General features: G+C 39.6%; 1 protein-coding gene, 1 non-coding gene and 1 pseudogene across 3 annotated transcripts; 1 reads left to right on the plus strand and 2 right to left on the minus strand.

Annotated features, from left to right (window-relative positions):
* LOC111732603 lies at positions 1-118 on the plus strand (annotated as a pseudogene).
* Positions 119-4,248: 4,130 nt separating this feature from the next.
* RBMX (RNA binding motif protein, X-linked) lies at positions 4,249-12,698 on the minus strand. Of its 2 annotated transcripts, none has more exons than XM_023524553.1 (11): positions 12,501-12,698; positions 11,272-11,402; positions 10,975-11,081; positions 10,282-10,453; positions 9,638-9,790; positions 9,268-9,382; positions 9,049-9,174; positions 8,886-8,968; positions 7,054-8,255; positions 6,082-6,166; positions 4,249-5,458 (listed from the first exon to the last, which is right to left on the minus strand). In XM_023524553.1, the coding sequence occupies exons 2-9, from the start codon at positions 11,378-11,380 to the stop codon at positions 7,945-7,947; spliced, it is 1,176 nt and encodes a 391-aa protein (XP_023380321.1). In that variant the 5' UTR covers positions 11,381-11,402; positions 12,501-12,698; the 3' UTR covers positions 4,249-5,458; positions 6,082-6,166; positions 7,054-7,944. The 2 variants fall into 2 exon arrangements, with proteins under 2 accessions (XP_023380321.1, XP_023380320.1); XM_023524552.1 differs by having other exon boundaries at positions 11,272-11,399; positions 12,501-12,683.
* Positions 11,155-11,223, minus strand: LOC111732609. Its single transcript, XR_002777630.1, has one exon. It is a non-coding gene; the product is annotated as a small nucleolar RNA SNORD61 (small nucleolar RNA).
* Positions 12,699-27,555: the final 14,857 nt, after the last annotated feature.

Raw genomic sequence — 27,555 nt, forward strand, 5'->3', positions numbered from 1 at the left:
GAATACAGCCATGCCACCCTGAACATGCCGATGCCATTTGATCTCGGAAGCTAAACAGGGTCGGGCGTGGTTAGTACTTGGATGGGAGATCACCTAGGAATACCAGGTGCTGCAGGCGTTTAAAAAGAAAAGAAAAAAATTACAAGCTCAAGTCCACTCTCAGCTCCTCACGGCCTGAGAATGAGAGCTTCCATAACCCTAAAAAAACTATCTTATAGTTGCAAGCCTGATATTCCTGAAAATCAACTGTACAGGATGCTGATTTACAGTGACAGTTGAATTCAGTCTCATCAAGTTTCTCACATGAAACAGCATTGATAAGAGGACCCTGAAACTTGGAATAGAGACATCTGTTTGAACCCAGTTGAAAACTGGCAATCTTGAACCCCTCAAGTCATTCGGAACCTCCCTTACCAGTTAAAGCAGCTTTGCATGGCAGGGTCTTAATGAGCCTTCCTCTGCTTAAAATTCCTGGGATGACCTTGCCTGCGACAGGTTTCTTTAAAGACAATGCTATTCTTAAGATCAACCACAACCACCTCCAACTGGCACTAGACCCACAACTAGGTCAAATCTCGGCATGCTCCAGGCAGCCAGGTAATATACTACAATCAAGAAATAAATAACTTACACGCCAAACTGGGAGGGTGGATGGGTAAATGATGGGGGATGCATACCAAATACTATGCCATAGTTACAAACGGTTTACTATATGTATATTTTGCAACATCAGTAAATCTTAAAACATAGTGACAAATTAGAATGAGATATATAACACCATACCATTTAAGTAAATATGTGCATGATGTGTGTGTATAAGACATCAATATACATTCAATAAAAACACATACAAAGGAAACATACTAAATGCATTAGAATGGTTACCACAGCGGGGCTGGGAAATGGAAATGGGAATAAAAAGTGAAAATAAAATGAGAAAGACCTTGTGTGGGCTAATCACAATAATGTACAAAAATAATTGAGAACTATTACTCAGGAGAAAAAGGAAAAACCTTGGCTTGCAGTAGGGATTTTCAGTCCTTGACAAGATGTTGATCTAACATAAGGTGCTGGCTCTCTTCCAATTCCAGCCCTCAAGATGATATAGAAGAGGAAAATTGACAGATGATGAAATGTACTATTTATTCAGCATTTACCATGTGCCAAGCACGATTAACTCATTTAATCTAATCAGATGATGCAATTAGATAAGATCATCCCCATTTTACAGATGAGGAAACAAGTAGCTTGTCCCAAGGTCATACACCTGGTAATGCTGAGGCTGAAATTTGAACTCAGATTTCCTCTAACACCTAGAGAGAGACTGAAGGGCGAGTCTGGGGTGGGGATGGAGGTCAGGGGAGAGAGGCCTAAAAATGGAAGAGCGGCAGGCACCTTGGGCAGATATGCCAGGAGAAATTTCTAATCGTACCTTTTTTTCCCTTCAACACTGCTCTGGAAGATCATCCTCTATCTCATCACCATAGCGACAGAGCATAGCTGACCCCAGCCAGCTACAGGTGGGATACATTAAGGCAGCAACGGCACTGCTGGAGTGGGAGCTTATTACATGTACAGGCCGTGTCATCTCCCACTCCCATCACGCACACACTGAAATCTCAAGCCTGTATCTTGAGCTAGTAAATAACATCAAGGCAGGTATTCGGCCAAGATTTTCTTGAGGAATCTGACTAGCAGTGGCATTAGGCATTTCCCAACAAGCCTCCCCCTCAAGCTCAAAAGTCAAAAAGCTCTGGGTTTACAAACATGTTAATTCCCTACATATAGTCATGAAAACAAAACCATAAAGTCTCACTCATTTTAGGCAAGGCTCTAGCATGGAAGATGGAGTTTGAAGGAGGGAAAAAAAAGCAACAATTAACTTCAAGGATAAAGTAACACTGAAGAAAAAAACTTTTAAAAAATTAGTATCTTTATAGACCTTACTATAAAGCTAATAGAGATAGACATTAACAAAAAAGTACAGCAATGGACCTAGGTGTATATGGTTTTTACAGAAATACTGAGGTTATTCAATGGAATTCTCAACGAAAGACGCTAGGATAAATATTCATATTTTAAAAAATAAGTTTCAATTCCTACTTCACCATAAAAAAAAAATTCAAAATGGATTACAGACCCAACACAAAAACTACCGGGCTTGTAGAAAAAATCTTCGACCTCAAAGTAGGCAAAGTTTCAATAGGTCACTGGAAGCAATAACCATAAAATTTTTGATGAATCAGATTTAATTGCTCAAGAATAACAGGTCAGACAGACTAGGAGAAAATATTCGCAACGCACTTATCTGACAAGACTTGTATCCAGGGTATATAAAAAATTTCTGTAATATTTAAGAGAATTCAATTTTTGAAATGGACAAGACTTGGACAGTTTGTGAAAGATGGACAATAACTATAAAATGAGAAACAGTCCAATATGAAATGCAATGTAATACAGGATTGGATCTTGGAACAGATAGTAAAGAAAAATTTGTGAAACTTGAATAAAGTGTGGAATTTAGTTAATAGTAATACACCAATGTTAATCTTAATTGATAAACATACCAGTTATGTAAGATATTGAAATTAGGGCAAACTGAGTGAAAGTCTAGGAACTTTTCTGTAGTTTAAAATCAGCTCCAACTTGCTGTTTAAGAAGTGCATAGCGTCATTAGTCATCAGGGGAATTCAAATGAAAATCACAATAGAAAGACAAATACCACATGGTTTCACTTATATGTGGAATCTAAAAAAAGAAACCTCAGGGAACAAAAATCAAATTGATGGTTACCAGTGGGGAGATGGTGAAGGGGATGAGTGAAAGATGAAGGGGAAGTCATTAATACTGTTAAGTTTGCACAACACGATTTCTAGACTTAATGTGATCATACTTATAAAGTATAATGTCTTATCACTGTTGTACGCCTGACACTAATATATTGTATAACTAAAACTTAACATCTACTCTATCTACCCCACCAATTCCAAGAAATTTATCGAAAAGAAATGAAAACATGTCCAAGACTAGTATATTCAAACATAATAGACCCAAACTAGAAACAGCCCAGATGTATCAATAGAATGCATAAACTATACTCTAGAATTCTACTATGCAACACAAAAATGAACTACGCACCGACTACATGGCTGAATCTCAAAAACATGCTGAAAGCAAGACACAAAAGATACATTCATGTTAAGATTTAATTTTTAATGAAGTATAAACATCTTACAGTGATAGAAACCAGGTCTACATTGTTTCTCTGGGGATGGGAGATGAGCTATTGACTGGGATGAAGTTTCTGGAACCGGTTATGGCACTGAGGTTATTTACAGAATACTTAGGGCTTTTTCTGCCATCCTAATGCTCAGCTAACATCCCTTCTCCATGAGGTAAGTTTTATTCAACTGGCTACATACGCCAAAAGCAATACTGTCTTAGGTACTGATAAAGTTAATACATATATTGGGCCCCACAAAAGAGGCTGCTCCTGGCACGTATCACAAATCTAAGTCTGAGTCAGCTTGCATTTACAGTAAACACCTGTAAAGGAAACCTGACATATACAACCCTTCAACTCAACTTTAGCTAGCTCTCCTTACCCTAGACTGGACCTGTAGCCAATCACACCTTTTCTGCGTTGCCTCTTCTAACACTATAGATTTTGGTAACACCGCTCTACTGCTTGAGGCATCATACTCCCCCAGTCTATGGCTTTCCCTTGAATGAGAAATGCTAATTGTTTTGGCACCACAGTGCAAATGAACACCAGGGATCACATGTATATAAGCAGGCAGCCAAGAAAGCTGCCAAGCAGCATATCAATCACCTGGTGGTCTTAACAGCAATGCTGAAGGACTTGATCCAAAGGAGAGATTCACTGCCAAACTTAATTAACTGACCAATTTTCCCCAAGAGTTAAGCCAAAAACAGTAAAAGCACTATAGCACATCTTTGGTATTTTAGCTTCTACTTTTTTAGTGTCACTGCCAGTTAATTTTAGGGTAAAGGTTAAATAAACCATCTAAATTACACCTAATGCCTACCTGAAGCTCACTCTACTAAGAGGCCTAGTCAAACCAACAAGCCACCTCAGTGACTGTTCCCTGGAAACTGCTCAAGTGCCAACAGTGCATCACAACTACTTTGGGGGACAGGACACATGAGTTAAGTCATACTTAAAGGTCTAAATAAATTCCGTATTGCAATAAAGTGAAAAAAGAACCCAGAGCCACAAAAAAAAAATGCATTTTAAGTTTTATTAGTTCCAAATACAAAACATTCCAAAAAGAGTTATCTATAATACCTATGTTCTATATTCAACTTAACAAAGAAAACACTCATTCTGTTTCTTTTACAACCACTATAAAGCCAGAAGAATCAAGACCAATTCTTTTCCAACGAGAGCAGAATTAAGTCTGCTGGGTCAGTAAACTATTTGCCAAACAGCTGTCTGGTCATTTAAGCATACTACCTAATTTGAATTTAGTATTCATGTTTACTATGATTGATCTCAATGTTCTGTACCATCTTCAAAATATCTAAATAATATCTCAAGAGCCAAAAGAAGCATAAATCCAAGTTATTTCAATTATAAGATTGAGGAAGACATCTATGTAAGTGCAACAGCCGTTCAAATTTGGTCAATATGATTAAAAGAGCCTGTCAAATGAGGGTTACATTTTTTGGATTATTTCCCACAATCACAAATGTTGAACATGATAGTATTGCTATTTACTATGCAAAATTCTCACAAGTTGAGTTGGTTCTTCTAACCCAATGACTCAAACCTGCTTAAGAACATTAGCTTTTACACTATTGGCTCTAGTTTCCAACACAATTAAGGTGTATCTTGATTTGTTTCCAAGACAGGAGGTGGGGGGTAAAGTAGGCTTACAAAACAATTAAAAAGAAAAAGCCAAGTGGCCCAATTTTGTTTCCATTTTTTAAAGTGTGCTTTAGATCATTTTAGCCATGTTTCCAGAAAAATATTCTTCCCTTCAGTTTTACAACTAAATCTCCCTTCTGGATAAACAGTAAAGTGTTTCACCTGCTGAAAATAAGACACTTTACTGGATAGAGCTACCACTTATGCCTTTCATTTTCCTAATTCAACTGACAGTGATAATTAGGGAAGTTCTAAATTAGAGTTGTCCCTATGACTTTAGCTCAACAAAATGATAGCCAAAGCTACAGAATCCACATAAAGAACAAGAACTTCCTGGCTACCTCCACTTACCAATTTCCTTAATTGCTCCCCTTTCTCCATCTAGTCAATTACTTAAGTAGCTACCACTTCTTTAGTCAAGAGTGCTAACCAACACTGATGCCTTCCTCAGACCCACATGAACCCTCGAAGGCAAAAATCTATTGCCTGCACCAAACCAATTCTGATGAGTACTGCTTATGCAACTTGTGCCTTATCCACAATCGGCATTCTTCTGCTTCAACAACTCTGTAAAATGAAAAGCATGTGATCAGGTCACAAGACACTATTTCAAACAGAAAATGACTGCCCCCTTACCTACACAACTAGCAACAAAACATTTGCTTTAATTCCAGGAGCTAAAAAGCAACTATATATACCCACTATAATTCTTGTCAGCCTCACTTTGGTAATATCAAGACTGTATATGTCATTACATCAATAAAACTGATCAACTGGGAACTTAGTAGCAGCTACATCTATTCTTTTAGTGGATTCGTACTGTGGCTCTGCAAAGGATCAGGCACTGATAATTATCAGAAAATGTGCAGGAACCAAGTTTGAACCTCATACAAAGGTTTACTGAAGTGCCAGAACACAAATTGTAGAGCTCCAGTCAACTATTTATGAAGAGTACTAGCAAGCTTGATACATTCCAGAATAGCTAAGCACTCTGCAGGACTGATGAGAAAATACAAATTTAAAATAACTTCATCCTATAAATATGCCAGCTGTTATACATGACACCATTTACCTTGCGACCCATGAGTTAAGATTATCCCTTATGTAGATAACTTGCCAATATCCCCAGCCATACGAAGTGGCAAACCTACAGTATTTCAACCTATAACAGCCACTGCTTTTGAACTTACCGTAGCATTTGATTTCTCTTGCTGCCAGCTTTATCTAGTGTGAATAAATCAGCACTCCATGACCATAATGACCAAAATCCTCAACCTGTAAAAATTAAATAGGTAACTAGTTATCTCTCTTAAGGAAATTCTTCAAAACTTGCCTATAACTTACTGCCCTCTTTTCCAGAAAGAAAAGGCAAGTTCAGACTTGCAGCTTAACGTATTTCATGGTCTACTACGTTTCTTAAGTGGTGGAAGTTTCACTGGCTTGGGATGGACTGGAATGGCTTAAATGGTTAAGTTCCATGGCTTATGGATTCTCATTCTGTTCCAATGGTGCACTGCCATGTTAAATCCATAAGTTGAACGAACAAAACTTATTTGAAGGAATAAGTGCAGTATAAGGATTTTTAGTTGGAGGTCTTCAAGTTTACTATATTCAAGAGCATCTTTTTCAACTTCGTGGCTGGACCTGGGTCATGCTGCCTCAGGTTTTGCTTTTTAAAGACCACTTGCAATAGACTTTCTCCATACAGTGTAGTTTCACAGAACTAAAAACAAGTCAGGCATCCAACTAAATGTCAAGTTTGCAATGGCTTACAGGGGTAGAGAGGGGGACCCCAAACTTAAGCCATTTCCTATATTGACTAAAAGACTAATTTGAAAAATGTTAAAATATATGAAGCATGTTTAAAGGTCTTCATCGAAAAGACTTAAAAAAAAAGTTACCCCCTCCCAAGCCCCAGATGGCTATTGGTAAACAGCTGTATTAAGGCCTTTAAAGTGCCGTACATGCTTTAAAAAAAAATCCAAGTGTTGAATTTGGAGGACTTCTAATATGCTATAGAACACTTTGCTTTTCCAAAAGGTTTTTTCTTAATCTAGAAAGCATTTCCACTGCCATGAAGTACAGTATGTTTCACTGTACTATGAGGAAGGTTTAAGTGTTCAATTTCGACTTAGACGGAAAAACTAGTTTGCTTTGCTTACCATCTTTGCGGTTTCACAGGCATTTGATGCTTTAAATCTGATGTGGAATGCTGATAGATTCACTTTTTAGAAGTCATAAGCCTTTGAGAAGTTGGAGATAACTTCATTGCTTATCTATTTTCTCCTTTGCAATCAAGCTGTTCCTTAAAAGTGAGACACTACAGAGTTGCAAAAATTTGAAACAGTAAGAGCAAGCATCGTTTGCAGCTTCATGGTTGGTTTTGGCCAAACTTTTTATTTAGTATTCTGTAGTTGCTTAACACACACTTAATGGTCTTATTGGGGGAGGGGAAAAGGGGAGGTGTTCTTGTAGATTCCCAAGGAAATGTCAGAAAGGCAAAATATGGCCAGCACTATCCATTTGTTTTGGGTTTACTGGGTGAATAGCACTTTCCTTACATAAGCACCTGATCTCAGGTTTTTCATACTGAGAACATTTGAGATTTCAGTTTGAAGACAGTGTGAGATCCTAAGAGTAGTATACCCCAACCACCCTCTAATATAACTAGCTTGTTTGTATAAGCAGAGGGATTCATCTCTCCATTTTAGATGGCTAGATGTTTGTGGAAGATCTTAGAATTGCTTGCCTCATTTACTGGGAAAAAAATGAAGTGGCCTTTAGGGACACTTTTAACTTGGAAAATTACAACACTAATACACAAGTCAAGTCTTAATACATGTAACATTTGCTTGTTGAAAGCAATGTCAAGATCAAAAGATTAAACATGTTTTACTATTTTCCTCACAAGAACATAAAAATTATGGAAGGGGAACTTAACAGGAAATTTAAAAAAGGTAACAATTTTTTCTTTTAGTAGTCCTTGGGTAGTTATGACAGAATAGGTTCCTTTTTGTTTCTTTGAATAGGGATTTTGGTCCAAAGTTTTGTTTTTAATATCTGCTTCTGCCTCCCCCTCTATCAGATCGGCTTCCTCCACGGCCACCACCCCTTGGTGCTCCGCGGCTTGAACTGCTGTAGGAATCACGTGGAGGAGGGTACCCCCTTTCCATAGAAGGGGGAAGCCCTCTTTCTTGTCTGCCAACCCGATCACGACCACTTGAGTAGAGATCACTTCGGCTGCTTGAGTAACTGTCTCGACTTCCACCATATCCGTCACGTGAGCTGCTGTAATCATCATAGCGACTGCTTCCACCATAAGATGGCGGGGGCCCTCGTGTAGGTGGAGCACTACGTGAGTTACCTGCAGGGTCAATGGTCAGGTAATATGGCAACACTATAAATTGTATATATACAACATTTAAATTTGAATTTACAGAATTCTTGTATTAAACGTTTACTTTCTCAACTGGGAGGTTTTAAACTCTGCCATTGCTGGCCATTAACAGGGATTTGCTCATCTGCTGAGATATGGAAATGGATGGGTTTTAATGTTTGTTTGACAAGACTGAAGACGGTGTGTATTTCAAGAGGATATTCCAGACAGCTTGTTATTTTATAGTAGACACTCAGCCACTTTCCAGTGATAAGTTGCAATTTTGAACTGTAGACTTTCCTTCATATTGGAATGGTAAACATTTGATGATGTTAATAAAATTTTTAAATTGTATTTTCACTGTTGGGGGAAAACACATAAGGCTGCCAATTTAAGCAAGCAAAATCCCCTCCAAAGCAAGCAAACAGCCTCAAAAAAAAAAAAAAAAACTTAGAACAAAAGCCCCTCACAAAACTAGGAAAAGCCCAGCTGATAGTTACCCCCTTAAAAGCAAGCAAACATCCCTTTAAAAGCAAGCACCACACAGCCTAATAAACTGGCTCATGAACCTAAAGGCTCAAGCTGGTAATATTCAAAGACACTCAACCAATATCTTACCATAGCTGTCATATGAATCCCTGTAGGAACCTCCACTTGGATGATCTGAATAGTCACGATCACGACCATAGCCATCTCTATCACTAAATTAAAGAGAAAATTTATAAGCTACAGGACATCAACTTTTTTACAGCAAGCTGTGGCAGCAAAGTCACATATATACCTATAGCCTCTTGATGGATAGTCATCACGTGAACTGGAATGACCATAATCACGGTAAGTGTAATCTCTTGGTGGTGGTGCATAATCTCTTGTATCACGAGAGCTTGGGTAATCTCTGCTTGAATAGCTACAAAAGCAAAAGTAACTGGGTTTATATGCTTTTGATGAGCCCCCGCTTCAACCCAAATTATCGAGGCAAAAGCTATTACATTTTCATTACCTGTCTTTAGTAGAATATCCATCATCTCTTGGGGACAAATAAACATCTCTACGAGAAGGCAAAGGTTCCCTTCGAGGTGGGCCTCCATAACTATCTCTCCCACGTGATACAGGAGCTTAAAAAAAAACAATCATTTTAAAAATATACCCAAAGAGAAAGCTTAATATGTGAACTTACAGTCAGGTAATGAAGAGATTCAATGAAATTTCACTCTAAAATTTCCTATTTAAACCTAAATTCTTTTCAGTGCTCATTAACTGCATGTACTTAGATCACCTGCAGTCCACAAGTCAGTTTTAAGCAATTTTTTAGGATTCACCTCTCCACCTATTGTTATGGTGGATTGTTAAAAATGGAACATTCATTTTACCTCTTCCTCCCATTCCACTACTGCTGCGTACTGGTCCTGAAGGAGCAGATCTTTTAGGGGGAGGACCCCCACTTCGTGGTGGTGGTCCTCTTTTTACTGGAAGTGGTCCCCTAGAAGAACTCATGTTAAAATTCATGGAATAGCCACCATCATCTACATTAGAATAGAAAATAAAAACATGTTAATACAAGAATCAAAAAAAGACTATAAAAGTTCTTTAATCAAGAATATGGCCATTTCTACTTAGTTGGGGAATTTTTAGTTTTCACCTGTACAAAACTGAGCATATGTAAGTCTATATTGACTAGTAAACTAAAACTAGTCTCCAATTATGTCTAAGAAAAACAAATAGTTTCATTTTCATATGCTCGAACATCTATGCAAAATTTTCAAGTATTTTTTTCCTACAGACTGAACTACCTAGATAAGGAAGAGTATATTGTCTATCATTTAAAAACACTGCATGTAATTTAACTTAGAATGCCTTCTATGTTTTCTTTTTAAGTCATTATCACTTTGGTAGATGAGCCACTGTTCAATTTTAAAAACTGGAACCTTAAAGACTTAACCAAAGCATATGCTGGTGTGGGTTTGCAGTTTCTAACTACATATACACCAAGTCTGAGGTAGACTGAAGTCATTACCCATGTGCCCTCCACGTGAGGGAGGTCCCCTGGCTCCTCCACTTCCTCCTCTTCCACCTCTAAGGCCTCTTGGAGGGCCTCTGCTTCTTGGAGGTGGAGGTGGTCCACGTCTACCACTTTCAAATGATGGTTTAGTGGCTTGTTCTACTTTGATGGCTTTTCCATCTAAGGACTAAATATCAAAATGGTTAATTACAACAACATTTAAAAAGAACTTTCAGATCCACTATTCACTGACACCGATATCCTTCAAAATCGCTATAGGTAAATTTGACCCAATTAAGCTAAGAAAAAACACTATATTATTTTTCCATTTACTTAAAATGATTATTCAGTCTTTAAAAAATGATCTGAACCAAACATAAGGTGGATCCACCGCACCTCTTTAAAAACAAGGTCAGTTATCGACTTATTAAAACTGACAAGTAAAAAAAGCCAAGTTATTAAATCAGTTTATGGATCCCAGATAAAATATAACACCACATAATATTTGAACTGACTCTTGTTAAGAATATAATCTGTAACTTTGCTATAACACAGGGTTATAAAAATTAACCAAGGCCTAGATATAACGGGGCCTTGGAAAGCTATACTCTCAAAATAAAATAAAATTCAAGAGCTTCCCTAGACGACTTGGATAACGTTGTGCTATACATGTACTAGGAAACACTGCCATCGTGCAAACAATCTCACCTTTCCATTCATGTCTCTGGCTGCATCCTTAGCATCTGCTGGGCTTTCAAAGGTGACAAAAGCAAATCCTCTCGATTTGTTGGTTTCGCGATCTTTCATCAAGAGCACTAAAAAAGTTTTCAGGAGGGGAAAGTGTTACTCTAGTTCGAATGAAATAACAAAAGTGAATCTTGAAAAAGAAAGCTCAGAACTTCTTAGAGGACAAACTACATCATTTCAGATGATCAATGCAATCAAATTCATCATAGCTTACATTTTAATTACAACAGCCCTGCATATACTTTCAGATAAACTCACCTTCCACTATTCGTCCATATTTGCCAAATACTGCTTCAAGGGCTTTCTCATTTGTTTCTGTATTGAGGCCACCAATGAAGAGCTTTCCTGGGCGATCTGCTTCAACCATTTTTTCCTTGGTTGAGAGTCTGCTGAAAAGATAAGTATACCATCCTGGAAAAAGTTCCTTCTCAAGTTCATCAAAACATGTATTTACTGTGGTATTTTTGTTTTACTAAAAATTATTCTTTAATAACTAAAGACTCCAAAAGCGACCTAAAAACCTCAGAAGGAAACCCAAATTAAGTAGTTAAACCATAGCGCGGTTTACATTAAACTGGTTAAAAGGGCCAAGCGAACTTATCTTTATCCTTCCTCTTCTCCTTGGCAGTTTTAATCAAGTATGAGCTACTCACCATTCGAAAAAGTTTTAATCCTAGATTTGTAGCTTTTTAAGACACAATTACATCCCAATTACCCTAATGGTTTTTAAAAACTATCGACTCATTCAAGGTCATGGGCCAGACGCGGGTCCTTAACATCAAGCCCTCTCTCTCTTCTAAGAACTTTGCCTTTCTTCATTATTATTCTCTACTAAATCTTAGTATACATTTAAAGTTTGAGCCAAGTTATGCCTTCCCTTATTCACCAGCCCTATCTAAAAGGCCTCACATTTTTAAAGTGTCAATACCACCTCATATTAAATAACGGAACGTGGAAACATGCACTGTAACTCTCGACACTCCATGACTGCAGCAGAACCCAATTAAAACCCTTCATTAAAAACCTCGTGGAAAACACAAAATGGCGACACTTGGACTCAGCCCAGAACAACCGACACCAGTCAGGGGAGTAACTTTTACCACCAGCTGTGGCTTGGAAAATTCAAAGGGCTTCCCCTCCAAGGCCGCCAATGAACAAGGACCCCGCGTAAAAGTGCACGTGCCCATCCACAGCGCCAGCGCCATCCCACTCCCAATGCAGGTACCGCGGTGGTGCGAGCTCTTACGTCCCGCTCCAGCCCCGACCTCCGCCACTACCCGCCCCGCCGGCGACAAACTTTCAAGAAGGACAGAATGAAACAGACTCGCTACATTTGTTTCCCTCCGACACTCTCCGCTTTATCTAACTAGGTCGGCACCTTGGGCTCTTAAAATGGCGCCCGCCTCCCCCCATCTCCAGGGAGATAATCCCAAATTCTAACGTGGCGAGAGCGCCCGAAACAAGGGCTAAGGAAAGGATGCACGTACCGGAGGGGTGACAACGGTTTCAAGCTCCTACGAGCTCGCAGACAAAGGCTTCCTAGCCTTTCAGCACGCGGGAGGGCGGCCGGCTCGGAAGACGGAAGACAGAACCCGCTAGCACTACTGCGCAACGAGGGCGAACAAAGGAGACAGCAAACTTTATACTGCCCGGGAACGAGGCTGAAGGACCCGGATGGAAACGGAGCTTAGAATTTGAAACGCAAAGGGAGGGGGAAGCAGTTCCCAGTCTCTCCATTGGCTGTCAACTCTGTCATTCGCTCTCCACTCCTCCCCTTTCCCCAGGCCTTCTGTTTTCTGGCCCTCGCCCATTTCTAACCGTTTTCCCAGCCCCCATCCGCGCTTCTCAAACCCGCGTTTTTGGTTTCCGCTAAGATGGCTCACGGGCTGTATTTAATAAAGAACTGAAGTTTATTGCGTGTTCTAGTGAGCCGTGCACGGTGCTAAACTTTGCACCCATTAACGCATTTAATTCTCAAAACACCGTGATGAGGGCAGCTACTTCTATTATGCCAATTTTGCAGAAGTGAAAAACAAAGAAGTTTAGATAATAAAACATTTTCCCAAAATACTTTTAACAAGAATTTTTAGTGAATGGGTACAATTCTGATAAATAGATGTTACGTGAGAAAAAAATCATACAAAACGACAGACAGTTCCTTCACATAGAACAATTACTGAACACCTAAATGGCAGGCTCTGGGTTTGGCTGCAAGGATGCAACCCAGAACAAGCGAGACAAGGGCAAGGCGCTTCATGGTTAAGGCTGCCAGATTTAGTAAATAAAAATACAAGATTCCTAGTTAAGTTTGAAGTTCAGATAATTTTTTCAGTGTGCGTATGTACCGGCGTCATATACAAAAACCGTATTTGTTGTTTATCTGAAATTCAAATTTAACTGGGCATTCTGTATGTTATCTGTCAATCCTACTCATGGGGGGATGACAAAAATTAATTTTTCTAATTTATTTAAAAACTAAAAAAAAAATTAAATACAATTAAATGAAAGAATCGTATGTTACGATTAGTGCCAGAGAAGAAGATGGACAATATTTGGGAGATGAAATTTGATTTAGACGGCAGGGAAGGTCTATCTGAAGAGATGACTTTGGAGATTAGATATGAAGGGAGAAAAAAAATCATCAGCCATGGGAAAACTGGGAGAAAACTTTTCAGGAAAAGAAGAGAGCACTAACCACAAAGTGAGCTTAAGAGCTTGCACATATCAAGGGACAGAAAGAGATCCAGCGTAATAGGAATTTAAGGGGCATAAAATGAGAGAACCAAGGTAGGCAGAACTTTCGACCCCATTAAAAAAATTACAGGAGTTAAGTGTGGAAGCAGGGATACCAAAAGGGTTGTGTGAACAGACCTGAATTAGGGTTGTGGTCGTGGACATGGTGAGGAAGGAACAATTGCTGAGTATATATGGCAGGTAGCATGGACAGGATTTGCTAATGAATCAGATGGGAAAGAAACGGGGTGGAATTGAGGAGACAGGAAGTCATTATGAATGACTCTAAGTATCTGGCATTAGTAGGTGATGGCCATTTACCAAAATGGTTTCAGATGAGCCAGTTTGGGATGGGGGGTAGGGAAATCTGATGCTCAGAGCAGAGATCAGGGCGAAATAGTCACTTTGGAAATGGTAAAACTCATCAGAATGAATGAGATTACCAAAAGAGAACGCAATGCAAAAAGAAGGCCCAAGATCACACAATAGAAACTAAGAGTATGTGTGGAGACATGCTATAGTGTTATTTGTTTATCTTGCGGGAGTGGTGAATTTATGGACAATTGTTACTTTTCTTATTCACAGCTAATAATTACTCTGCCAATGGTGAATTATGGTATATGCCAGGCAGGTGGTAGTAAATGATGCTCAGGTCATGGATAAAAGCCCCCAAGGAGCTTTGGAACCAGCTCTGAATTATTAACATCAATAAAGGGAATAGTACTTAGCAGGACAAGAATATTTGTTCTTTTTTTCCCCCAGCCAAATAATGAAAAGTAAAGCAAAAGTCATGTCTACTTGCCTTCAGAATGAGTTATGTTAAGACAGGCTCTGCCAATAGTTGGAAGTTGCCCAGGTTAGCAAAAACCACTTAATGCCAGGCTCAGCCAGTAGAATCTGCATCCCCAGGCAGAACCAGGAGAAGTCTCTCCCCATAGGCTGGCTGGTACTCTCTTTCTGTCTCAGATCCAGACACAAGGACCTTCCCTAAGCTCTGAGTCTAAGCCAGGCCTTCCCCTGTCTAGGGCAGAACAGAGCTGACACTACAATAGATGTCCCTGTCCCTCTGGGTCTCAAGAAGGAAATATGCATCCTCTAGACCAGATCACTCTAGTTTTTGCAGTTAGTACCCAGGGATGTGGGGTAGGGGAGAGTGGAGTGTTCTAGACTGGGGGACAGCACTTCCAAGGATCAGGAAAGCGAGGGAGCAGAGGGATGGCTAGTTGGAATTGTCAAAGAGGCTCTTTATGACTATGGCATAGAGTCAGGACAGAGAGGACAAAGGAAGAATCTGGAGAGAGAGGCGGAGGACTTACTGATTAGATCAGTGGGCAATGGAGAGGGGAGACTTTTTAAGAGGTGGAACAATGTAATCAGATTTCATCTTAAAGGGATTATGATGGCTGCAGTCCCGAGACTGTATTGGGTGAAGGAGGGGCAAGAAGCAGAGTATAGCTAATGTAATCCAGGAACGAGGGGACTCTGGCCAACCAACAGTTGGATAAGCAGATCTCACACTGCCCAAAACTAATCTCGAATCCCATCCCTCCTCCTCATGGATCTTCTAGATTTTTCCCTTTACTTCTTTCCTTGGATTATCATTAAACATGTTTCTATATTTTATCTTTACTATAATTTTTCCCATGACACATTTTTTCTCTCCTGATTCCATCTCAATGATTAACTAATAGACTGAGTCAAGCAATATTACTTTGCCACTAGGTATCCTTGGAATGTAATTAGTGCTTAACAAATGTTGGCTGAATGTCTTGCAAGCTCTTTTTATCCTCCCTGATACTTAGTATGAGATGGATTCATAGTAAATTGAATATTGAATATTGGTATTGTCTTTACTCTCAGTTTCTCTGCAAAGGGCTCACCTTTTTTTTTTTTTACTAAAACAAAATACAATGAAATAAAACAAAAACAGTCCATAGTTTTAAAAGCTTCAACCAGTTAAATGATTAAGAAATAACGTTCAGTCATCAACTAGGGATCACTCTGAAATAAGTAAAATGCAAAGCTCTCCTGTCAGCTTTGCATTTTTACATGAAGAGCAGATGTAAGGTTGCTCTGCATCCATCCAATTAATGCCTGTTTTCCAGACTACAAAAAGATATCCTGCCACTTGTTCTAAAATCGTCCGTTATCTGGTATGGAGCAAGGAGGAGGAAGGGAGGAAGTAACATTATGCGATTAAAGAATGGGAAACTTTCCAAACCACTTTAAGTAGCCACTGTCCAGAAGATAGCCTACTTAACTACAATCAAGGAATTAAAACTTTTTAATGTGGTTCTGATATTTATATAGGAGCTGGCTGAATGAATGAAGATACTGTATATTTTTCCATAATGAAGGAGATGATGTGTTTTAACCAAACTTAATACTTTATTAAAAGGAAACTAAGTATGCCTTCAGAAATATATATATATATATATATTATTTTTTACAAAAGTTTATTCTTAAATGTACAACAGTCTCCAAAACAACTTCATTCTAGCTATAAGTGGCCACAGATGATAAGGCAGGGAATCTAGATGTTAAAACAGGAATGGAATTAAGTATCAACATTGCCCCAGGCACAAGGAACAGCTCACTTTTTGCAAGATATCTTAATTCCACCTGTGGCCTTCGCTTTTGACTCCTGGAGTTTCTTCTGCTCTTCTTTCTGCTTCTGCTTGAACACCTTATGTTCCTCGTCCATCTCCTTGGCCTGCATCTTAGACTGTTTCAGGGGCTTCTTCTTACCACCTTCGCGGCCAAAGAAATATTTATAATGCAGGGTGAATGTGGGGAATGATGTATTTTTCTTTTCAATAAATTGTGTCAAGACAATTAGAGAGCCATTTAAAGGGAAAAAAATCTGGATTCGTACTACACTTTTTACTCCAAAATAAATTCCAGCTCAAAGATTTAAATGTAAAAGGTAGAGCCATTTAAGTATTAGAAGAAAAATGGATAGGTGCTTTTATAACCTTGTCAGGAGGACCATCCATCCATTCATTTGTTTACCAAATATTTATTCAGTGCCTATTATGCACCAGCAGTTTTAGGTGCTGGGAATAAATACTTTAGTGAATAAAAACACAAAAGTCCCTCCCTGCCTGGAGCTAACATTTTAGTGAGAGGGAATAGGCAATAAACAATACGCCGATTAAACAAATTATGTTTGAGGATGAAGAGTGCTATGAAAGAAATAGAGCATACTAAAGAGCGGGGTTAGGAAAACAGAAGTGGAAGAGTACAAAATTAAAAGGGTTGATCAGAGTTGGCCTCACTAAAGAGGTGACACTGAAGCAAAGGTAGGGGAGGGGAGTAAGCCATGTGGATACCTGGGGGAAGAGCACGCCAGGAAGACTGAAGTGTATCTGCTACCTCTCACATTCTAAGAACAGCAAGTAAGGCAGTATGGCTGAAATTGAGTGAGGAAAAACAGGAATAGTAAGAGATAAAGGCTGTTAAGTAGCAGAGGGACCAGATCATATAGGTCTTTGTATACTATGGTAAAGATTTTGTCTTTGTCAAGGAGGAAAAGTAATTTTCCCCCTTTCTAGGTTCCTGACTGAGACTCCCCTGTAACAAAAGACAGATTAACATGAGAAAAACAAGTTTAAAGACAAGCATACCTCCTGTAGACATAGCAGGCACCCAGGAAAACTGAGTAATTTCCCAAAATGACTCAAGCCATCAACTTAAATACTATCTCCAGCTAAAGACAAAAGAAAATGGGGAGTGGAGTGAGGAAGCCAGTTATGGGAGGTTATCAGTGAAGAGGGCATGGTTGTTATGCAAATCTAGGTACTTGCCTTCTCTAGTAATGACAGTTTCCAGAGATTTGGTGATCTTCCCCTTCTTGCTACAGAGAGGGAGACAACCTTACAAATGGAGATTTCCCTTGTAAATGTCTCTAACAAAAGGGTAGTTTCTACTCAGGTTTCAGAAATTTTCCTCCTGTGCCTGGTTTCTTAAAAACAATCAGCTCAAAATAATCCTTACGTCAAAGAGGTATATTTTGGAGTGGCAAATTCAGCTCCCCTTCAACTTTTACAGTGATCGAAATCAGGAGCCACTGGAGGGCCTTGAGTGGAGGAGTCACATATCTGTCTTACCTCGTAACAGGATCACATTGGGTGCTGTGTCCAGGATACATTGTATGCAGCAAGGGTGAAAGCAGGGAGACCAATCAGAAGACAACAGTAATAGTGCCTTGGATGGAGGCTATAGCAGTGGAGGTAGGTGTTGAGAAATTGTCAGATTCTTCTCACCACCTACCAGAATATGGTGGACATATTTTGAAGGCGGAGTCAAAAGGACTTTCTGACAAAAATTTCAGATAGCATAAGTGAAAAAACACTGATTTATTTGACTATAAAAGCAATTATTCATTTTTAAACTGCTTTGATAGCTCATTTTTTTTTTAGTGGATCTTTAAATACTAGAGTTTCTCTAGTCTTGTTGCTAGACTCTCTTGTCTTCTCATTCTATCCTTATTTCAGGTAAATCTCACCCATTCCCAGGGTGTTCACTACAATAAATATCCCTATTACTTCTACGTCAAATCTCTCCCTTGAGCTTGAGCTCTTCAACATGCACATTGAAATTCCTGTCTAACATTACCACTTGGCTGCCTCAAATTCATTAACTCCTTCCCTTGCCAGATTCAACAGTGGTGGAATAAAATGGACTTGGTCACTGCCTTCATGACACTGACATTTTAGTGGGAGGGCTGTATGAGAAAATAAACAAGAAAACAAATTTTAAAAATAGTGAAAATCTCTATGAAGAAAACAAGTTTCAGTAACAGAATAACAAAAACTATGTGTGCGCAAGTGGAAGAAATCTACTTACAATAGGGAAGATTTCTCTGAGGAAGTGACATGGGAACGAAAGGTTCAAGAATGAGAGCTCTTCTCATGGAAAGAACTGTGGGCAGAACATTATAGATCATAGTAATAGCATGTGCAAAGGCCCTGCTGAAGAAAAGGATTTGATGTATTTTAAGAACTTAAATGAAGCCACTGTGGCTGGAACATAGTGACTTAGGGAAAATAATGACAAGTGATCTAGTTGAAAAATTAAGGTGTCACATCATCTAGGACCTTGTAAGTCATGGCTAGGTTTTTGAGGGTAGGGGCTGGTTATGCTAAGAACAATGGGAAATCACTGAAAGGGTTTTAATCCAGGAGAAAAACTTGAGCTAATTTGTATTTGTGAAAGATCACTCTGGCAACTGTAATGGAGAATGAGTTATAAAGGAGCAGACATGAAAACTGGAAAACTACTCAGGAGTTTAAGGTAGTATTCTGAGTGAGATATGACATGGTTTGGACTAGGGCAGTAGTTATGGAGATGGAGGAAAGTGGATAGATCAGAAAGATAGTTAGGAAGTTGAAACAATACAGAATAGCCTACCTAAGAACTGGACCTTGGTGTTGGCATGCCTGATTTGAAGCCCATCTCTGCTACTTCCTAGATATGTGAATTTGGGAAAATCCATAATTTCTCTATGCCTCATTGTTCTCACTTGTAAAATGAAGGTAATAATGATACTTACAGGGAGCATCAGGATTAAATGAACTAAGATATACAACATGGCACATTTATAACATTTCTTAGAGCATAGTGAGAATTATATTAAGTGTCAGCTATTAATATTGATAATAAATGGGCTATAGAAAGTGAGGGAGGAATCAATGGTGATGCCAGATTTCTGGCTAAAGCTGCTGGATGTCTTTTTGAGACACTAGGAAAGGAAAACCTCAATCTTGGGTGAAACCAATAATTTACTTTCTCCATGTCTGTTGGAAAAAGTCACATGGTTGAGCAGATTGAGTATTATAAAATTTGTGATCATGGACCTCAAATGAGACTTCAATATTGCCCAGTTATTTGACTACATATCCTTTGGTCTAGTCACTCGCCTACCTTCTGCAATAGTTTTTAAAAATCTTCTTCACTATTCTGTAACCTCCTACCCCAGAACTACCTTCCTCCCACCCCACACTTTTAATACTTGACCCCATCTCTTATTTCGTAGAGAAAATAGAAGCCATTAGGTAGGAACTCCCTTATCTTCTGGTTACCAAACACACATATCTACCCATCTCTGCACCCATTGTATCTTCCTGTCCTCCTCTTACATAGCATAATGGTTTCCAAAATGTAGTTAATTCCTTAGAACAGCAACATAGGCTCTGCCTGGGAACTTGGTAGAAATGGAAATTTGCAGACCCCACCTCCAGACCTACAGAATCACAAACTCAGATGAAGGGCAGCAATCTGTGTTTTAACAAGCTCTCTAGGGAATTCAGATGCACAAGTTAAATAATGTGCATACCCTCTCTGCCCAGGCCACTGCATATAAGGCAGTTTTTGTTTGTTTGTTTGGTCGTTTGTTTTGCAGAACTGTTAGTGACTGAGGAAAAAATGGAAAAGACTTAAATGACTACCAATAGAAGAATGTCAAATAAATTACGATATACTCATAGTATGTAATATCTGTAATACATGTTAAAATAATGTAGTTCATCTTATACATCCTATAATGTACATGAAAAGGTGCTCAATATCACCAATCATCAGGAAAATGCAAATCAAATAAGATATCATCTCACACTTCTCAGAATGGCTATCATCAAAAAAGACAAGAAATAACAAGTGTTGGCAAGGATATAGAGAAAAGAGAACATTTGTACACTGTTGGTGAGAAAATAAATTGGTACAGCCACTACGGAAAACAGTATAGAGGGTCTTCAAAAAGTTAAAACTAGAACTGCTATATAATCCAGCAATTCTACTCCTGGGTATTTATCCAAAGGAAATGAAAACATTAACTTGAAAAGAGGTATGCACTGCTGTGTTCATTGCAGCATTATATACGATAGTCAAGATATAAGATATGAAATGGAAGCAACCTAAGTGTCCATCGATGGATGAATAAAGAAAATGTGATATATATGTGTATATGTATATGTACATGTATACACACACACATACACACACAAAATTCAGGTATAAAAAGGAAATCTTGTCATTTGGAACGACATGGATATACCTTGAGGGCATTATGCTAAGCAAAATAAGACACAGAGAGAAAGATAAATACTGTATGATCTCACTTCTATGTGGAATCTAAGAAAACACAACCCTCCCCAAATAACCCCCCACCAAAATGCACAACAAAAATAAACTGAACTCATCGATTATAGAGAACAGATTGGTGGTTACCAGAGGTCGGGGGAGGGAGGTGAAGTGGGTGAAAGGGGTTAGAAAGTACAAACTTCTAGCTGTAAAATAAGTCATGGGAAAGTAATGTACAGCATGGTGACTACAGTTAATACAGTGATTAGACATTTATGAGATTTACAGTCATCCCCCCGATTAACCTAGTACCCACCTGACACTATATATAATTATTACAGTATTATCGACTATATTCCCTACAGCTGTACTTCACATCCCCGTGACTACATCGTAACCACCAATTTATATTTCTTAATTCCTTCTCCTTCTCCACCCAGGCCTCCAACCCTCCTTCCATCTAGCAACCATCAAAATGTTCTCTGTATCTATGAGTCTGTTTCTGCTTTGTTCATTTTCTTTTTTAGATCCTACATAAAAGTGAATTCCTCATTTCCTTTTTATGGCCAAGTAGGGTTCCATTGTATATATGTACCACTTCCTTATTCAATCATCTATTGATGGGGACTTAAGTTGCTTTGATATCTTGGCTATTGTAAATAGCACTGAAGTGAACATAGAGGCATATATATCTTTTCAAATTAGCGATTTGGATTTCTTCATATAAATACCCAGCGATGGAATTGCTAGGTCATAAGATAGTTCTATTTTTAATTTTTTGAGGAATCTCCATACTGTTTTCCATAGTGGCTGCACCAATTTGCAATCCCACCAACAATGCACGAGGATTCCTTTTTCTCCACATCCTCGCCAACACCTGCTGTTTGTTGATTTATTGACGATAGCCATTCTGATAGGTATGAGGTGATATTTCATTGACTGTGGTTTTTAATTTGCATTTTCCTGAGGATTAGTGACATTGAGCAATTTTCAATATGGTGATGGATGTTGACTAGACTTACTGTGATCATTTTGTAATGATTCCTGTAATGCAGGGTTATACATGTACCCTTTTGATAATAAGTTGATATCGGTACAGAAATATGATTCTTAGAAACTATAGTACCAAGGGAAAACTAAAACTCTCTACTCACAGCATATCACAGAGTATATAAATTACAAGAATAATTGCTCAAATGGAAAGCTTAACCCTCAAAGTGTTAAACCTGTGAAATCAAGGTATTTGAATGGCTGCCTTGCTATATGAAAGTGGTAGGTGTGGATAGAAGAAGATCCAGTGTTAACAACTGACTTATAGGGGAGGCAGACAGGACTCTAATATAGTGTGAAAGTGACAAATCAGAGGGTACAGTGGGAGCACATACAAAGGGCACTTAATCCAATGCTGTGTGTGCGGAAGCAGTGATATATATATGGAGTGGGGGGAGTTATCAAGAAAGATCTGCAGCGAAAAGTAACATCCAAATTAAGAGCTGAAATATACAAGCAAGATTTCAGCCAAGCAAAAGGTAAAAGATGGGGTCGTAGAGTCACCAGAGCATACTACACCAAGGAATAGCAAAGATCAATTTATTCAGAGGCTAGAGAGAATGGCCTCAGTGTAAATGAAAGTAGTTTACTGGAGCAGGATCAGAAAGTAGAGTGACTGCGGGAGTGGAGTGCCTACTCTTTCCTGCTTCCTCACTGAAGTTTGATGCTGGAGAGGTATATGTGTAAAAGATTTTTTCAATTTTTCGTTTTGAGATAATTTTAGATTTACAGAAGCATTTCAAAAATAGTACAGAGAAAAAAATTAGTACAGAGAGGTCTGGTATACCTTTTACTGAGCTTCATTTAATGTGAACATCTTACCTAACCATGGTATAATGATCAAACTAAGAAATCAACGATGGTACACTACTATTAACTAAACTATAGACTTCGTTTAGATTGTACCAGTTTTCCCACTACTGTCCTTTCTCTGTGCCAGGATCTAATTCCGGACCTTACATTGCATTGAACTGTCCAGCAAAGGATTTTAAAGAAGAGTGTGATGCAATTAGGCTTGCACTATCTATTTGAGAGAAGCATATTTAGATTTTGGGGGATCTAGGAAGGAAAAAATGAGTCAAGACAGGAAACCCAAGAGATAAGCTAGTCTGGCCATATTGGAACATTGTGAAAGGTACGATGTGTCCTTTGGAGCTCACACACCGACTGGCCTACCAGGACACATTAGTTCCCTTTTTGATGTTCTAATATGCTGATTTAGGAATGTGGCTTAAATAGAGCATGATTCCACTGCATCACAGTATTCCTTTGTTCTACTGCTTAATTTTGGTATGTACCCGTTGAAGTGACCTGGAAAGAGGATGGGAACTGTGGCTTGGATATCTTCAACTCCAAATGGTCAGAAATGTGGGGGAAAATCACCTATTAAAAACCTAGTAATTACATTAGTGTGTTTTATACATTTTCTTTAATGTGGCCTGAAGCACCAATTTTTGTGAAGTGCCATTCTTTGAGTTTCTCTTCTTTTACAAAATTGTTGGAGTGACACTGCATATCACAAATTTCCATGCATTTTTGTCAAAGATAGCTCCTAACTTGAGATTCATGCGCTTTCCTCAATCTTTTATTTGCTTGTTTCTGAAACATTCATAGTTGATCTAGCTGAGAATTTAATAGCTACATCATAAGATGAGTTTATTTTTTATTACCACAATTTATCACATCCTTTTAATACCATTATATTTGAGAACTATATTAGACATCAAAGACCTGCTTCCTAGCCTCAACCTGCTCATTGATTAGCTGTGTGACTTTCGACAAGCAAATTAACTTCTCCTGACCTCTGTTACCTCATATAAAATAACTACCTTGCCTACCTCACATGCTCACTGGGAGGATCATGTGAAATAATGAATTAGCAAGGACTTTGCAAACTCTACTGTTAAGTAAACAAAAGGGGCATTATCTTTGTTATCTACACTTACTCTCATCTTTTGGTTGCATCTTTTTTTTGATTTCTGAATGAATTAAAATATATAAAAATGCCTACAACAGTGTAAGCTATATGGTATTCATTTATCTATCTTTTCACTTATTCTGAATCTTACTTTGCTCTTACTATGTGCCCAGGTCTGAGCTAGGGATATGAAGATAAGGAAGAAATGGTTCTATGCCCCCAATAAATTTACTTTCAGTAGAGGGAGAGAGACAAGTAAGCAAATAAAATGAATAAAATGTTCTTCACTTTTCCACCAAAATACAGCCAATAGCACAGGAGAGAAAACCTGTGTCTCTCTGGAGTTTGGAACAAAGCCTACATTAAGAAATTAATTTCTTTGAATTTTATCTTTTAAAAGATAAAAATTTCAAAAGCCTTGCAAAAAATTAAAAACAATATAGCTCTATTTGTTTTGTTTTTGCTTTTTTTACACAGCAACCAACCAAGTGGGGTTTATTCTGGAAACAGAAGGTTGATTCAATATTCAAAAATCAATGTAGTGCACTCTACGAATAATCTTAAGACGAAATACACATCATATCAGTTGATGCCCCCAAATCAGATTAAAATTCAATATCCAATCATGATAAAAACTCTCAGCAAACTAAGTAGAGAAGGGAACTTCTTTAACCTGATAAAGGGCAGCTAAAAAAAGCCCATAGCTAATGTCATACTTGATGGTGAAAAACTGAATGTGTTCCCCTTAAGATGGAGAACAAGGCAAGGGTGTCCACTCTCACTACTTCTATGCAACATCATATTGGCATTCCTAGCTGGCACAACAAGGCAAAAAAATAATAAAATAAAAATAAAAAAAAAAGAAAAGAAAAAAAACATATACATTGGAAAAGAAAAAATAAAACAGTCTCTATTTGCATACAACATGAGAAGGTTTACAGGACTGGCCAGAGGTGGCTGGTAGGCTTCACTCCAGAAGAGGTCTTCAAATTGGTGCATGGGGGAGGGGAGGCCTTTGTGTTGAAAGAAACCAGGTCTGCCTAGTGGGTGATTTGCACAAGGCCTCCGTGGGGCTTCAGCATCTTGTGGGTGGGCTGGGAAATCAGAAGACAAACTCCTAGGGTCATGTTGATCTCCAGGCCCAGTAGGTGGCTGGAGCTGGTGAAAATCACATACTGGTGACACCAGGAGGGCTGTGTCTTGTTGCTGAAAATGAAGATGTAGCCTTTGGTGATGCTTCTCTTGAGATTGCCAGACACAGCCCCACTGGGAGCTTTAACAGATGACCACAATGGCAGTGTTGGAGTTGTAGCAGACGGATGGTGATGAAGGTCAAAAGGATCATGAACATGTTGACTGCTGCTCTTTCCTGTTTCTCATCTCTCTCTGACATCTTCAGAGGGGCGGGGGCTAGCATCCTGTAGGTGACCTGGGTGGCACCCCTTCCCAGGAAGTGCCCAAGAACCATGGTCCTTCACTTGGCGAGAGGACCCCTGCTCTGCAGCCACCCAGTCCCACAGCAGTCCTGGCTTGCCCAGTCCTAGCATAGCCCCTAGGTGCCTGGGCCCAGGCCTGGAAGGCTGCCAGTGTGCCATTTATTTTAACATGTACACTTTTTCATCCAAAGGTAGACTAGAGAAGATTTATTTTCAAGCTCTGGTTACTTCCAACCGTGACCACTCTTGTGTTTCCTGGCTCCCTTTTCCTGTTCCTCATTACAAAGATGGGGCCCCTTCTGATCATGTTATCCTGTTCACTAAATCTTTACATGGGCTTCTAATTCTCTTGGTAAAGTTGTCTTTTCACCCTCACAACTCCCTTAATTCTGATTGTTCATACATTTTCTCATTTCATTTCTCCTACAACTTCTTCGACCTCTCTAGCCCAAGCCTTAACTCCCTAAATTTCTACATGCCTCTTCTAAACACTTGCTTGCTACCTTTGTCCTGTCTGGAATCCCAGCTTCCAATCAGCAGAAGACGCAGACCTCTTGGAGGGAGGGAACTTGGGCAGAAAGACACTAGGCGAGCACACACACATTTCTGCGTAAACAAGTGATTTACTTTCCATAGTTCCTGAGATACAAGGTGGAAAAATAATAAGCTCTTACTATCTTTGTCCTATGATATCGACAATACTCTCTAGGTCCTAATACAAACACTCTAAATTATAGGACAGCACAAGGAGCAGAAGGTAAGGGGAACAATAATCCTTACAGAGGTTGCAAAATAAGATCCCTGCCACTAAGATAAACTTTCTTTCAAAATCAAAGAGCAAGCCACTTTCTCCTTCTCCCTCTCCCTCTTTAGTCTTTCCCCTTCCATTCTCCTTCCCCAGACCTGCGCTATGCATTAAGAAATATAATGCAGGCCACATAAGTAATTTTAAATGTCCCAGTAGCCACACTTGAAAAATAAAAAGTAACAGATTAAATCAATTTTAAATTTCTTTTTACTTAATAGACCCAAAATATTATTTCAATACATAATCAACATAAAAATGGAGACTTTTGCATTCTTTTTACCGTGCAAATTCTTTGAAATCCGGTGTGCAGTTAACACTTACAGAACATCAGTTTCGGACTAGCTGCATTTCAAGCGCCTTATGGTCACAACATTGGGCAGCAAAGCCCTGGAATTCCCCTTGTTCTCCCTCCCGGGCCCCACCACTCCCAAGCTCGGCAGCAAGAAATGAAGATGGCAGGGGCGGTAACACTGCTACTTTGAGACAGAAAAGGCAAATTCCGGAGGATGGGAGACCCTGTGATGTTGAGATGTTGAGACCTGTCAGACAGCCTCTCCAGCCCCCTCGCCCCCATCTCCCAGGTCCGCGAGGCAGCAATGAAAGCAGAGAGTGAAGAACAGGCTGAACTGAGGGAAAGTGCCAGGCTGGGGCGGGGTGGCGGGGGAAGGTGCGTGGAAGGGGCGATGGGGACCCGCACGCATGCGTACTGCGCGCGCATGCAAACTCAGCTAGGCACCTAGCGACGGGGTTCCAATCCAGTGTGTCGTCCCAAATAAGTGACCTTCCCGGGAGTTCTAGTCTTACTAGTTGATCTCGGCTCCTCCCTGTCTACGGTTCTCTTCCTTATAATTTCCGATTCTTCCCTCCACTGGTTCCTCTCTCGCTCATGATGTGTGTCCCTGAGCGCTGAGCCGGCACCTAAAATGAGTTCTCGTGGTTTCCGCGTGGGAATCAACATCTGGCCTCCCCTCCCTGGGCTGAGGTGGCTGCTGGGGCTGCTCCTGGGACTTCAGGTGCCCACTGCCCCGCTTTTTACCTCTCTGGGTTGGCTCTAGTCTGTAAGGCGAACCGAGAGACTGCAACCTGCAAGGTGAGGACCAGAGGGAGGCTGTCAGATGAATGTGAAGGGAAGGCTTCAGGCCAGGGGCACGGGACACATCGGGGCAGACCAGGGTCGGTGGCTCTTTGCCTCGGACAGGGTATGCTGGAGCCCTCTCTGTGGGTGTGTCTCAAAGTCTCAAGATTCTGAGCCTCGCGCTTGGTGGATCCCGATCCCTCTTTTCTCCTGATCCTCCTTCCCTCGCTCTAGGCTCTTCCCACTTCCTTGCAGTTCCTCCAACTCTTTCTCAGCTCCTCCTTTTCTCTTTTTCTCCTTTTTTTTCCCCGGCTCCTTCCCTTCGGTTACTGCTACTCCTCTTCCCCTCCCTCTCGGCTCCGCCCCTTCACATAGGTGCCCCTCCCTCTTCCCTTATCTTGGTTCCTCCCTTTCCCCCATCTTTGCGGCTTCTTCACCTTTC

This window comes from Pteropus vampyrus, unplaced genomic scaffold, assembly GCF_000151845.1.
Source record: "Pteropus vampyrus isolate Shadow unplaced genomic scaffold, Pvam_2.0 Scaffold472, whole genome shotgun sequence".
Classification (NCBI taxonomy): Eukaryota; Metazoa; Chordata; class Mammalia; order Chiroptera; family Pteropodidae; genus Pteropus; species Pteropus vampyrus.

Excerpts from the sequence above, each read along its gene's own strand:
- RBMX (XM_023524553.1), bottom strand. The coding sequence starts at position 11,380 with ATGGTTGAAGCAGATCGCCCAGGAAAGCTCTTCATTGGTGGCCTCAAT. Across the intron at positions 11,082-11,271 it reads ATATGGACGAATAGTGGAAG|TGCTCTTGATGAAAGATCGC; the intron begins GTGAGTTTATCT and ends AAACTTTTTTAG. Across the intron at positions 9,175-9,267 it reads GGATATTCTACTAAAGACAG|CTATTCAAGCAGAGATTACC; the intron begins GTAATGAAAATG and ends TTGCTTTTGTAG.